General features: G+C 39.8%; 1 protein-coding gene across 1 annotated transcript in view; it reads left to right on the top strand.

Moving 5' to 3' along the window:
- Positions 1-14,324, top strand: part of mapk1 (mitogen-activated protein kinase 1) — a 101,422-nt gene that overhangs the window by 45,351 nt on the left and 41,747 nt on the right. The window contains exons 2-3 of the mRNA XM_080208517.1: positions 9,622-9,804; positions 10,975-11,164. Coding sequence (XP_080064643.1) covers positions 9,622-9,804; positions 10,975-11,164 — 373 coding nt within the window. The remainder of the gene's footprint in view (positions 1-9,621; positions 9,805-10,974; positions 11,165-14,324) is intronic.

The following is a 14,324-nucleotide window of genomic DNA, read 5'->3' as shown; positions in this document are numbered from 1 at the left end:
CCTGTAGCTTGTTAACGCTGGTATACGAGCAGATAGACCAGAAGTCCTGAGAGAGCATGTTGTTTGTGTATTTAGTTAACTGGATATGTCTTGAACCTTCTTGGCCACTTGGGTTGTGAAGGTAGTAAAATTAACATTATTACACACTGGCTTAGAATGGGTTTATTGAGAGGCAGATCATATTGTGAATTACAGTTTAGAGAACTTTATGAAAGTAATGAGCATTGCAACGTTTTACTAATTTAATATACAAAATTTGCATTAGCGTCTGAGATATAACTCGTATTATGGAGCTTTACTGTCACTATCTCAGTAGTGTCTGATAACTGCTTCAAGACTGCCAGAGGGACACTTTCCAGCAGCTGTGAAGTTTAGTCCAAATGTGGAGATGCCGGCGTTGGACTGGGGTAAACACATTTAAAAAGTCTGACACCAGGTTTAAGTCCAACTGATTTATTTGATAGTTAACTCACTAGCTTTTGAGGTTACCCCCTTCGTCAGGTAAATGGAGAGTTCTGGCCTCAGACAGAGCATATAAAGCACAGACAGTTTGCAGATTACTGATTAGAATGCGAATCTTTACACCTAACCTGCTGTTCAAGTCCTAAAGTGACCGACAATGTGAGTGGAAGGAGCACTGATCACAGGTTAAAGAGATGTGTATTGTCTCCAGACAGTACAGTAAGTGAGGTTTTGCAAACCCAGGCAAGTCACGGGGGTTGCAGATAGGGATCTTGGGTTCATGTCGCACTACCTGTAACCCCTGTGACTTGCCTAGGTTTGCAAAACCTCACTTACTGTACTGTCTGGAGACAATACACATCTCTTTAACCTGTGATCAGTGCTCCTTCCACACACATTGTCGGCCACTTTAGGACTTAAACAGCAGGTTAGGTGTAAAGATTCGCATTCTAATCAGTAATCTGTAAACTGTCTGTGCTTTATATGCTCTGTCTGAGGCCAGAACACTCCATTCACCTGACGAAGGGGGTAACCTCGAAAGCTAGTGAGTTTACTATCAAATAAATCGGTTGGACTTAAACCTGGTGTTGTCAGACTTTTTACTAAGTTTAATCCAAAACAGTGGAAATCAAATGTACAACTTTCACAATGAAATAAATCATGCCTAAAAATAAAGTCATAGTGGATACCTGCACTGTCAAAAACATCCAGTGAAACATTAACAGATTCCACCTGCAGCGATATCTTTAATATAGAAGAGAAGAATGCATTATTGGTTTAAAAAAAAATTTGATGGAGTGGGTAAAAACCTGGTCACAGGTTTTATGGAGGATCTTGGAGGAGAAAAAGTTGTGTTGGCACAGTGATTTGGTGAAGGGATTTGAGGTTATGGACTAGAATGCAAACAAAAGGGAGCGGGGGCACAGGAAATAGAGTTGGAAGAATGCAGAATGTTTAAGTTATGGGGGTAAAAGAGGATACAGAAATGGTGAGGTATGAGGCCATTTGAGGATTTCCATAACTGCCCTTAACTTGGGTCCTGTGATCAGCAAGCGTAAGGGAAATGGGTGACCAGGACCTGTGCGAGTTTGGACATGGGCAGCAGAGTCTTGAATAATCTCAGGTTTACAGGTGGTCAAATTAAGGTTGTAGTTGTAATGTTATTAAAAAGAAACTTCCATTCATTAACATTTTTCATATACGCAGGGTATCCCAGAGCACTCCATGGTAACTGAATTATCTTGAAGTGTAGTCATGCTGTTGTTATGTAGAAAATGTCAGTCTTTTGTGAACATCAAGGTCCCACAAACAGCATTGGTGATGTTGCTTAAAGAATGTGTTGGCTGTGACATTGGTAGATCTCTCCAGTTTCTTTTTCATATCGCGCCATAGGATTTTTACAGTCCCCACCGCCACCACCACCACCACCAAGTGAATACATAGCATTGAAAAGCAAATATCTCCAACAGTGCGGCCATCATTTAATATTGCACTGAAGTGCCATCCTTGACTGCGTACCAAGTTCTGGATACAGGCTTGTGATTTGGAGTTGAGTACAATGAGTCAAATTGACACAAGATGAATTCCATCAAATGAGCACATGCTTGATGCAAATTTAATTGTGTACACTGATAGTATGTCTGTTATTTTTCAGCTGTTTCATGAATGGAGCATAAACTTTGTTGAGGTTTCTTAACATCGCCATAGTTTTTCTATTTTCTGTCTTCTGAGTTGCATTTTTAGTTGGGCTTTGTCGTCCTGTATAATTGTTGAGCTTGCTGCACTTTTTAATACGTACATTATCTAGAAGAGAACTCACAGGTTGGTTCCTGCTGAAACATATTTCCCAGGAAAATTGGGGATGAGGAAAGCCAGTTGGATCCTCATCAATGTATTGAAAAAAGAACTCCCTCTGCAATGTTACATTGTCTAAATTATTCCCAAGTGTTTTTTGTTTCCACTACTCTATGCAAAAATTAATTTCATGTATTGATTACTTGGTTGCCTCTGCTATTTAGCATGGCCACCACTCGAATAATTTATTGAGGCTGAAAGGTCAAAGTTCTCCAGTTATGCCATGTAACTCGTGATCTTTGACACTAGGGATTAAAATGTTGGCACTGTTTCCATTATGTTGATAACCAGACAGCACTCCACTGGAGGTACAGCCTGACGAGACTGTTATTTAGTTTGAGTATTTCTAACTGGTTGATATGATTCTGTTGGCTTTTTTAGCTGATGCTCTGCATTGGTTAAACATATTGAACATGTATCTCAATTTCAACAATTCATGTCAGCCATTTTTCTTCCATATGCAGAAGACTTGATATTTGTCCTCAAGTTCCTCACAATCTTACCCAGCTTATTCTGTAAATTAAGCTGCCAACTCTGATTCTGCATTTCTGCTAGCTGGTTTGATTAATTGACGTTAAGATTCTGAAACCAAGCCATTGACTGATCTAATCCATTGTCTGCCCTAATTATTATAGTTTCAAGAGGTAAGGAGCTATCAAATGTTACTATCAAAACATGTCAGCTGACACTGCCTGAAGTTATCTATGTTCATTTTTAAGGTGATCTTTAAAAGCTGTGTTCCTTGTGTGCTAATACCAATGTATAGTTAGCTTTTTTTAATCACTGAAGGCAATCAATAAACCTGCTGAATGATCACTGTTAAAGTACTCAGATGTTTGGATATGATTTCAAAGCTGTGGTATCCTCATTATGAGCCCATTTTGAGAATCATAATTCCCAAATATAAGAAACTAAATTTGTAGACTAGATATTTTCTGTATTGTAGTTTTGTTATTGGAGTTTTGCTTGACTCCAGCGATTTCTGTAATTGTCATTGTGAGCCTCCCATTTTGGATGTCACCTGACAGGAAATTAATATTTCACATCTTACAATAGAATAATGGAGTCAGCTGAGAGGAAATGAAGTTTTGCTGAGTGCCATTACAATGCAGAAGTATAATGGAAAATTATAAATTACAAACAACTGCAAAAAGCTGTGTAAAAGGCTTAGTCTCAACTATGGCTGTGCATGTTATCTTGAAAGTGGAATGCAGAGGAGTTGCCAGATGCTTCTTTTGAAGAAGAGTAGTTGCTCTTAAAGGAACGGAGCAAGCTATTTAATACCTCAAATCTGTCCTGCAATTCAATTGATCATGTTTAACTTGCATCTTAAGTCGATCAAACTATCTTATTTCCATAATGTTTAGTACACTTGTATTACAAAATTCTGTCAATCTCCATTTTGAAATTTTTAGTTGACTTAGGCTGATCAACTTTTTGGAGGAGCAATTTCAAAATTACTGCACTCTTTGTCTAAAGAACTGCTTCCTCACCTCAATCCATGAATTTCCTAGCTCTAACTTTAAGGTTATCACTCAATGTTCCCAACACTCCTTCACTACCAATTTAGTCATCCTTAGTTATAGGAGTTTGGTAGCAGCTTGCCTGCCTGACATGTCTGGAATAAATATGCCAATCTCCCAATTCAATAATATGTACCTTTATTTAAAAAAACTCTCACGTTTGATTAGTTGTCTTTGTAAGACAAGATTTGACTTAATCAAATATGGTTGATCTGAGCACAATTGCTTTGCATTGCAGATCAATTGGAGAGTTGTTTAGGATCCTGTACTTTGCATACACATGCTGCAGTTTGGCTTTCAGTAAAAAAGCTTTGCTTTCAAACACAGAAGTTGGTTCAAATGAATTACTGTCCTTTGTTGCTCTCCCTCTGTTGATTGAGGTGCAGTAATTTTATCTTGCCGAGATGCTCGTTGAAGAACTTTTTCATCTTGATGGAGCCACGAAGCTCTGAATAGTCGAAGCTGTTCCAACAGATTTGGGCTAATCCTAGCATCAATGACTTGCATTTGCTGGTTTATGTTTTGGCTCCCTGTTTGAATGATCTGTGAAAGTTGGGTGGATTGGCCATGATAAATTGCTCCTTAATGTCCAAGGATGTGTAGGTTAGATATATTAGCCATGGTAAATGCACAGGGTTACAAGGGTAGAGCCGAGGGGAGGGCCTGGGGTGGGATGTTCTTTTGGAGAGATGGTGCAGATTCGATGGGTTGGATGGTCTCTCTTTGCACTAAGGATTCTATAGTTCTGTGGAAAAGGATGGAGACTGACACACATTGAAATTGTTTTGAGGATAGTGATTTTTCAAAAAAAAGGCAGACGGTTATTCAACCTATCTTCCTTATCCCACTGTGCAGATTTGGGTGCAAAACTCGCCCAAACCATACATTTACCTTTCCTTACTAGAAACCTTTCAGCTCAAGGTTGTACAAAAGTGAATTGGGAGTGTCTTTGCTTCTGCTCTTCCCTTTGCTGGGATTAATGTATCTAACAGTATAAATTCAAGAACATGAGTAACTCCTTTGTTTACCCAAGTAGTTGCTCGTAAATTGAAACACACTGACAGGTAAAATTGACCTTGATTTTTTTTTTTCCCCCTCTGTTTGATGCCGACATGCTTGCACTTGGGAAGAGTTGTTTTTAAACCTTTCCTCAAGTTACAGCTGCAACTGAGATGAACGAGCTCAACATAAACTGTAATCTAGGTTATGGCAGAATACCACATTGTGTGTGGTACTTTTTCCCATTAACACACTTGTTAAAAGCCTGTCAATTTTTTGGGGTGCTTTAACCAAATTTCTGCTGATTGTTACAGACATTGTCTGTCTTGCTACTCAAAGCAAGCAGTGCCTCTTTCTATGGTAATTATTAATCAAAGAACTTTGGCATATGTCCAGAGTGGTTGTTAATTAACCAATACCTGTTTAAAATATGTACATGGTTTGAGAATAAAATGGTTTATTGGTTAATCTTTACCTTTTCAAATATCCTAATGGATGTAGCTAATACCAATTGGATGCTCATCCATTTCAAACAGGGCTTCAAACATAAGCACAAACTAAAATTGGACTTGGGAATGAAGATGTTAGAACATGTTGTTTAAAGTTCCTATTTATGGGATAGATTGATCATTAGCCAATAGTTGTCAACCTGATCTTTATCCCGTCTGCTGTTTTATTGTACATTATGTAACTTGTGCAGTTCAGTTTTCACTAGTCTGCTGTGTAAAATCACAGCATGTACTGTTGAGGTGCAGCCATCACCAGGACAGATTGAGGCGCACATAGACAATCTACCACATGGCAAAATAGTCTGTATTGACACCCATTTGTTGGGACAAAAATGAGAAATAATGCTAATAGGCAGGTCAAATTTAATTTGGGACAGTTAACTAATTGAATTACTCAGCCATGATTGATTCTCAATTACATTGAGGAAAACATTGAACCCTCCCCCTGCAGATAATTTTAAGGGATTGTTATCTCTCTGGTTGTTTAAATAAAATGACTACTTTTTGAAAATTGTCCACTGTCCGGCCATCCTTATTGTATGTAATTGTAATTTACTGCTTCAGCTTTACTTTGATCAGGAGAATTTGCATTGCAGTTCAGTCAGTGAAGCAGCACTGCTACCAGGGCAGGAGAAATCCATTGACATTGGTAAGCCTTTTGTCTGTAAATCAGCTTGTGGCAACCTGCACGTGAGTCTGGATTTTGTGCAAGTAAGCACCATCTTGTACATTGTTTAAGGCTCTAAAGACCCGTTGCTGGACAGATGACTAGGTTGTGACTGTTATTGGTGCTTGCGATCTGTTGTTTGAATATGTAATAGTGCTTTGGAGTGTTTCTATCTTGCGTTGTTTTACGTAAACTGAAAATTTAAAAATGCAAATCTTAACGATGGAAGTATGTTCAGCTGCTGCAAGTCAAAGCCAACAATTTTATGGAAGTGAAGGGGCACTTTTATGGAAGTGAAGTTGGGTACTTGTGTGCAAATGGCCTGTTTTAAATAGTAATTGTGTACAGTGCAGTGTGATCTACATATGGTAGGCTTTGTACTAACCATATAGCTGAGGATCTCCTTCTGCTACAACTGACTCACGGGGCACTTTACACGTGAGCCATTTCATCTGAAACACCATGTTTATTTCAAGTACATTATCATTCCATCTGTTAGTAAAATAACTGGATTTCCTACAAAAGTTAACCCCAAAATTAAAAGGAATTAAGCTGTGTAAATGTAGAGAGATTGCCGTAACTGCAAAAGAAAGATGCACTTAATATTTCAAGTGTGATTCTTTAGAATTGGTGAAATCAGGATTGGCCTTTTATTTCCAGATGCTGATTAACCTATTAAATATAAAGTGTTTTGTGTGCAGCATTCACAGTGGCTGGTATTTTGTGATAAACAGCTGAGACTTATCAGCACTCTCCTTTATTAGGAAGCAAATGGACAGCAATTGCTAAGTCTGAGCACGCGCTGTTAAGGTTGTCCGATTTTGCTTTCCTCGACCGTGTTACGTCAGTGCCTTGTTAGTAGCCTCAGCATGTGAGGGTATGAAGGTGGTATCGTTGACCACTAAATATATCACGAAAGATTAGGGCTGGTCCATTCGGGTGTAATGATGTACGCCCTCGTCATTGAAATCTCTCTGACATAGAACATGTAATTTAAGTTACCAAAAGAGAAAATGCTGGAAAATCTCACCAAGTCTGGCATCTCTAAGGAGAGAAAAGAGCTGTTGTTTCAAGTCCAGATGAGCCTTTCTCAAAGTGTAATTAAAGTGTATAGAGTGTCATTCAATCCAAATTTAATTATTGAAGATTTTTCAGTTTTTTCTTTTTGTATCTTACCTTTTTAATTCAATCTTTCTTTTGCCCTTTTACTATACATGATTTTATGGGAAATCAGATATTCTAATTTCTACTTCCTGGTTACACTGCATATCCATGAGGATTTTTCAGTCTGAAGAGCCACATTGTCCTGTTTTGGTGCCACAGATATTTGTAGAGAACTCCCTACTGGAGATGGTCTCTAGTATCCATAAATTGCTTCTTTGAAACCCACGAAATGTCTCTCGGCAGTTGTAAGTGTAACAAACAGTGCCCGCTGTTTCTTCCCCACTGACTGCAAAATCAGAGCCTGTATTTTTTAGTTCCTTGAGCCATAAATTCTTGCTGGGCTGGTGAAAGCTGTGCACTCTTCAGTAATCTCATTGCTGTTACCATTGGCCACTCGGGCTTTTGAGCACATGAGCTGAAACAGGATTAAAAAGGATATTAGGTAATTGCAGTATGCCATGTTCTGGATTGTAGCCAAAATCTTGGGAGCGTGATTGTCCTGCTCTCTCATTTACCTTTCTCATTTGAGGCTGTGCAAATGTAGATTTAATGTGCCATTTTTGCTGTTGCATGTGTGCAATGTGAAAAGATCTATCATGACCTAGCTGTTAAAACGAGCAGTACAATTCCTGGCTTTAAAAAGGCAGGTAAAGGTCAAGAAAAGGCCACGCAAAATGTGTCTCGGCAGCTAATCTATTTTTAAAGTTCTGGAGTTTATTTTAATGGATTTGCCTGAGCAAAAACAAGATACAACCAACTTGCTTATGCAGCTATAAACCCCATACATTGTGTAATCATTCTGTGTCCAGTGGTACTTGCACAGCATTTGACTGGTCAGCTGCATGTTATTTGTTTGCCAGTAGTTAGTATGTGAGTATTTATATGCATGAATGATAAAGGTGGTAAAGTCTGTAGGCATATTTAGTCTATTGATAGCTGTGCAGTTTCATTTTGGTGTTTAGAGCAGTGTATTTAAGATATTGGTATCCTTTTTGCTTCTAATTGTTTTTCAAATTGGCCCCAAGTTAAGGTAGGTAATCACTAGTACTTCACCCTAATATTATACAATGCAAAAAGCTCTCCCCAGATTGAAGATACCATCATCAATCTCCTAGCTACAGACATTGCATCCTTGTCAGTTTTCCTTTCTTGAAGGAATAACATTGCTGTTGGGAGTTATCAACTACTCATTAAATGTTGTTGCTAATTGTCTACCAACTTATCTTTTAGCCTATTTCCATATCTACATTAGTCAATTCTGTTTCCTGCCTTTGCAATTGCCTTTAACAGTGGCATATTGGTTAGCACTGCTGCCTCACAGCACCAGGGACCCCAGTTCGATCCCTGGTTTGGGGTCACTGCAGAGTCTGCACATTCTCTTTGTGTCTGTGTAAGTTTCATCCAGTTGCTCTGGTTTCCTCAAACAAGTCCCAAAGATGTGCTGGTTAGGTGCACTGGCTATGCTAAATTCTCCGTGTACCCGAACAGGTGCCGGAATGTGGTGACTAGGGGATTTTCACAGCAACTTCATTGTAGTGTTAATGTAAGCTAGCTTGTGAATCTAAGACTTAAACTTTAAAAGTTTTAAGTAAATTGCCATTTGCAAAAGAAAATCTACTGTATACCGGATTTTTGCAAGACATACATAAACTGCATGTTTCAAGTTGATTTAACGTTGGGAGATCAGTTACATAAATTAAGTAAGTTAAATAAATGAAAATGTTTTCTGAAGAGTTATTTCACAATCTTTACCTCACTATAAAAATTATGGTATTTGTGTTTTGACCTGTACGTGTGTCATGTTCAATTGAATTATCTTGAATGATCTGACATTTTATCATCTAGGTCTGGAATGCCCACACTTTTGGATTGTGAGGGTTAAGTGGGTGCATGAAACTTTGAGGATGTACTTATGTCTTAGACCGTGTTCTTATTAACATCACATATGGAGAAACCTAAATGTTCTACATAGGCTACTTGTGTGACAAATGATGCAAGTGGACCTCAACTCTAAGCTCATTTGGGCAAGATGACATATGGCTGCTCCCATGCCAGAGGAATTGTGGCCCAATCAACCAGTTAATGGCTCTGGGACAGGAGGGGAGGAAGAAAATGGACAAAAAGAAGTTAGGGAGGAGGGGGAAGGAAATATCCCAAACCCGATTTTAAAAAAAGTTAACTGGGGTCAGTGTTTATATATATTAGGGAAGCTGCTGATAAGCAGTTAATTTGCTACTCAACTGATAATCCTTTGTCCTGATCTTTTTAAAAGATTTAACCATTGTTTTCTCTTTCCTCCTTTAAGGTTATGACTTGTGTAGATGTGTGTGTTTTCCATGTCCTGTAGATTTGTGCAGATTTCTTACTGAGTGTTCCACTCAGTCCAATTTTTTTTTTGGTGAATTGTGTTCAACCCCGTGAAATGCTGTGTCTGTTTTTACAGCTCAGCCCATGACAATGTGAATAAGGTTCGTGTGGCCATCAAAAAGATCAGCCCTTTTGAACACCAGACATATTGCCAGCGGACTCTGCGTGAGATTAAAATCCTGCTGCGCTTCAAACATGAGAACATCATCGGCATCAATGACATCATCCGAGCACCCACCATTGACCAGATGAAAGATGTGTATCCTGCTTCTACAGTAACATTTTAAAAAAATATATTTGGCTGCTTGACATACAGGGTTAGCATGCTGTCCTTTCATCTCAAACATTCATCACATTAGCCCAAGTTGGATGTGAAAGTTTCTCCTGTGTGCTGGTTGCAAGGGTTTTATGTAAAAGGTAATGAACAGTATCAATTCAATTCCTGGTGAGAGTTGGCCCAAAAACAGGCTTATATAATAAGTGATTTTCAAACTTGCTCAAACTCTACAAAGATGGCAGCTGTGGTCAAAAGTGGTAGGTGGCACAGTGCTTAGCACTGCTGCCTCACAGTGCAAGTATTTGATTCTGGTCTTGGGTGACTAGTTTGCACATTCTCTCCACGTCTGCGTGGGTTTCCTTTGGGTGCTCTGGTTTTCTCCTTCAGTGTAAAGATGTGCAGGTTAGGTAGATTGATCATGGTTGATACATGGGGTTATGGGCATCAGGTGGGGGAGTGAGCCTGGGTAGAGTACTCCTTTGGAGGCTGGGTACAGGCTCTGTGGGCCAGGTGGCCTCCTGCACTGTAGAGATTCTATCGATTATATGAATTTAAATTAGTATAGTGAGTGCTTTAATGACTCTAATGTCAAGGCATCGTTAGGACAGAATAGTTGGAGTTTTACTCAGCATATGCTTATGCAACACCGAATCCCAGAATAAAATCACTGACTTCCCTCCCCTTGAATGCAATCCCAAAAAAAGAATGAAAACCATGACCCTCATGTAATCTGACTAAATGACTCCAATACCTGAATGTACGTGCTGATACCATAATGTCCATCTGTTTGGAGACTGGTGCAATCACTGGATATAATTTGATAGATGTCCTCCCCAATATATCAACAACTATCGCTATGCCCTCCTGACCAAAAGGAGTGCTGAGTTGATTTGTGACTCACTCAGTGGAAGCACTTCTGAGGAGTTGTGGTTTCAATACCATAGCTCTGGAATGTAATTAAGGAACAAGGTTGTTTGAAATCATGCATTTTTTGTGGAGTCATGTTGCAAAGATCAGTATAATGTTATTGGAACTACAAACGTTTTTGAGTTAAATTGTGAACTTTGTTGAAGAGAAACGAAACAGGGATTCAACCTTTCCAGGATATTCCGTATAGGAAATGTTTGTGGCTTCCTTGACTTTTATTTCCAGGTACATTGTACAAGACCTGATGGAAACAGACCTGTATAAACTGCTGAAGACTCAGCATCTTAGCAATGATCACATCTGTTACTTCCTGTATCAGATCCTGCGAGGGTTAAAGTACATCCACTCTGCCAATGTCCTTCATCGGGATCTCAAACCATCTAACCTACTGCTCAATACCACCTGTGACCTGAAGGTTAGTTTCATAACATTTCCCTTATTTGCACTGGGGATGACACAAAGGTGAGTGTGAATGATGTACCAGTGGCCACTCTGAAGGCACTGCAATCCCATCTGATTGTCTCCTTAGGTGTTTTAGGTCTATGATTAGAGTTTGATTGGAGAAATGATGCAGAAGGAAGGGCTTCAGATTTCTACGCGGGAGTGTCCTTTAATGCATTCACAAGATGTGGGTACCAGTGTCAAGGCCAGCATTTATTGTCCATTTCTAATAGCTCTTGAGAGGATGATAAACTGCTGTCTTGAATCAGTGATCCTTGTAATAAAGGCACTCCCAAAACATTTATAAATTGGAAGTTCCAGGATCTGACCCTGTGACAATGAAGGGGCAATAATATGTTTCCAAGTTGAGCTGTTGTGCTGCTTGGATAGGAACTTGGTGATGAAGTACAAGAAAGATGGATTGCATCTCGACATTGTTATTCCAACTTTCTTTCAGGGAGGTTAAGCAGTGGTGGGGGCGTGCTCGAACCGAATTTGGCATGTGGTGGCTAGCATATGAGTGCCCTCATGAATCATTTGAGAGGAGGTAGAAGGTGCAGGTAGAACTGGGAGAGATCAAGATTTAGAAGAAAGTAGTCCCAAAATGGGATAGATCATATGGGGAAATGTGAGATGGATGATGGGTTTGGAGTGCTTGTGCATTAATGTATGGAGTGTTGAAAATAAAGTTGGCAGGCATGAGTATCCACGTGAGATTAAAATGTACTGGGAGTAATGCAGACCTGGCTCAAGCAAGGGGGAGGAATGGGTGCAACATTCTTGGCTTCAACATATTGGGAAAGTTAGGGAAGGAAGGAGGTGGCCATATTGACCAAAGATACAGTTACGACACTCAAAGAATGAAGCATGTGAGTTCAAGGACTTCAATCTTGGACTAAAATTAAAAAAGAACAAAAGCCATTTTGCTGCTGAATGTATTTGGTAGGTTCTAAATTGCAGAAAGCAATTGGAGAAAATTTGCAGACAGATTACAGGAGGATGAAAGTACTACAGGATAAGTGATAATGCAGGCTTCGTATATCATAATATAAACTGGGGTACTGAGGGGAAGAATCTTCAATGGCAGTGTTATCCTCCAAACATTTGCAATTTGTGCAGTTAGTTTGGGTTCCAGTTCTCATCAATTGTCTCTTGGCCATGTCCTTCAGAACAGCTACATCATGCTTCCTTCATGGCTTGACGTTGTGCTCAAGCACCTTAGATTTTTTTCTGCAAAGATACAATACCTTCTGCACCTTTAAGGGATTGGGTAAAGCACATGTCTTTGAGATCTCTGTCATAAAGTAGTCCAGCTTGTGCCAGTGTTTGGATCCAGACTGCATGCATGCTGTTTTCAGTTTGTCTGATTGCTGGAGGACTGTGCTTGTGATGGGTAAATCTTAATCATGCTGCACTAGAGAGAAGGGGCTGCTCAGTTGAGTTTGCTCTGCCTATACCATGGCGTCCGAGTACTTCCATCCATTATAGTCCACTGGGGCATTAAAATCACTGAGAATAATGAATCTGCTCCTGCTGTGTTCTCTTCTAATTACCCTGCTGAGGTTACCATGGAATGCTCCTTTGACTTCATCTGTGTGTCATTGTTGTAGTCTAGGTGTTAATGTGTTGTGTGCTAGTTACTGCAAAACCTAAGCAAAGAACATGACTCAATCGCTGTTGCCTATAATAAGTGAGTCAAACTTGAATGCCAGTTCAGATTGAATGGCAAAGCCGCATACTTGACTCTCGAGGCTAGTCCTTGGATTTAACAAATCTCTCGAATCTGTACCAACCCTCTCGAATTGAGACTGCTTGCCTTAATTTTTTTGGGGTGCACATGTCAATGTCGTACCTGCCCAACATTCAGGCTTTGAGAATAAAAACAAAATAATGTGGATCTGAAGTAAAAACCGAGTGCTGGGAAAACCCAGGAGGTCTGGTGGCTTCAGTGTAGAGAGAAACCAAGTTAACACCCAGTATGACTCTTTGGAACCGATTGGTGGTGGCTGTACCTTTGGGACAGTCTACACCTGAACCGTGCTGGGACCAGTGTTCTTGCGATCCCCATAACTAGGGAAGTAGCGATGGTTTCGAACTAAATGTTGGAGGCAAGTGATCAAATATAGGCATATGTGGTATTTCAAAGTAGAAACAAGGGAAGGGAAGAAGGTATTAATATAAAAAGTGATAAACAGACCATGCCAGGAAGGGACAGAGCGTACAACACTGAGTAAATCAACAGATGAGACAGAGGTACAAAAGTAATAAACGGACAAAACTTAAGGCTCTGTATCTGAATACGTGTGGCAATTGAAACAAAGCAGATGAGCTAAGAATGCGATTAATCTAATGAAGGTGCACCTTGTAGCAGTGACCATAAAATGATTGAGTTTTACGTTCAGTTTGAGGGAGAGACGAGTATTCGAAACTTGAATATGAGCAATTATGAGGGCGTGAAGGCCAAACCACCGAAAGTGAACTGTCAATATAGGTTATGGCTTGATCCACAGAGATACAGTGGCAGATATTTAAAGCAATATTTCAGAATACATGGAATAGATACAGATCAACAAGAGAGAGAAATTCCAAGGGTAGGAGCCACCATCCATGCTTAACTAAAAAAAAGTTCACAATGGTATCAAACTTATAGGCAATGGCAGAGTAATTGAATAGATAGTTTGCATCGGCGTTCATTGTAGAGTAACATCCCAGAAGTACTTAAGAACGTAAATAGGAGCAGGAGTAGGCCATCTAGTCCTTCAAGCCTGCCCTGCCATTCAGTAAGATCATGGCTGATCTGAAGTTGATCAGTTCCACTTACCCACCTGCTTCCCATTACCCTTAATTCCCCTATCGATCAAAAATCTATCTACCCATGACTTAAACATATTCAGTGAGGTAGCCTCCACCACTTCAATGGGCAGAGAGTCACCACCCTCTGAGAGAAGAAGTTCCTCCTCAACTCTGTTCTAAACTGCCTCCCCCTTCCCCCCCACCCTTATTTGGAGGCTTTGCCCTCTAGTTCTGTTTTCCTTTCAAAGTGTAAAGAATCTCTCTACTTCTACCTCTACCCTATCTAGCCCCTTCATTATCTTGTAAGTCTCTATGAGCTCCCCTCTCAGCCTTCTGAACTC

The sequence above is a fragment of the Carcharhinus amblyrhynchos genome, chromosome 20 (genome assembly GCF_965287045.1).
Source record: "Carcharhinus amblyrhynchos chromosome 20, sCarAmb.v2.hapA, whole genome shotgun sequence".
NCBI classification, from domain to species: Eukaryota; Metazoa; Chordata; class Chondrichthyes; order Carcharhiniformes; family Carcharhinidae; genus Carcharhinus; species Carcharhinus amblyrhynchos.
The sequence above is the reverse complement of the archived record's forward strand: the minus strand, read 5'-3'. Positions and strand labels throughout refer to the sequence as shown.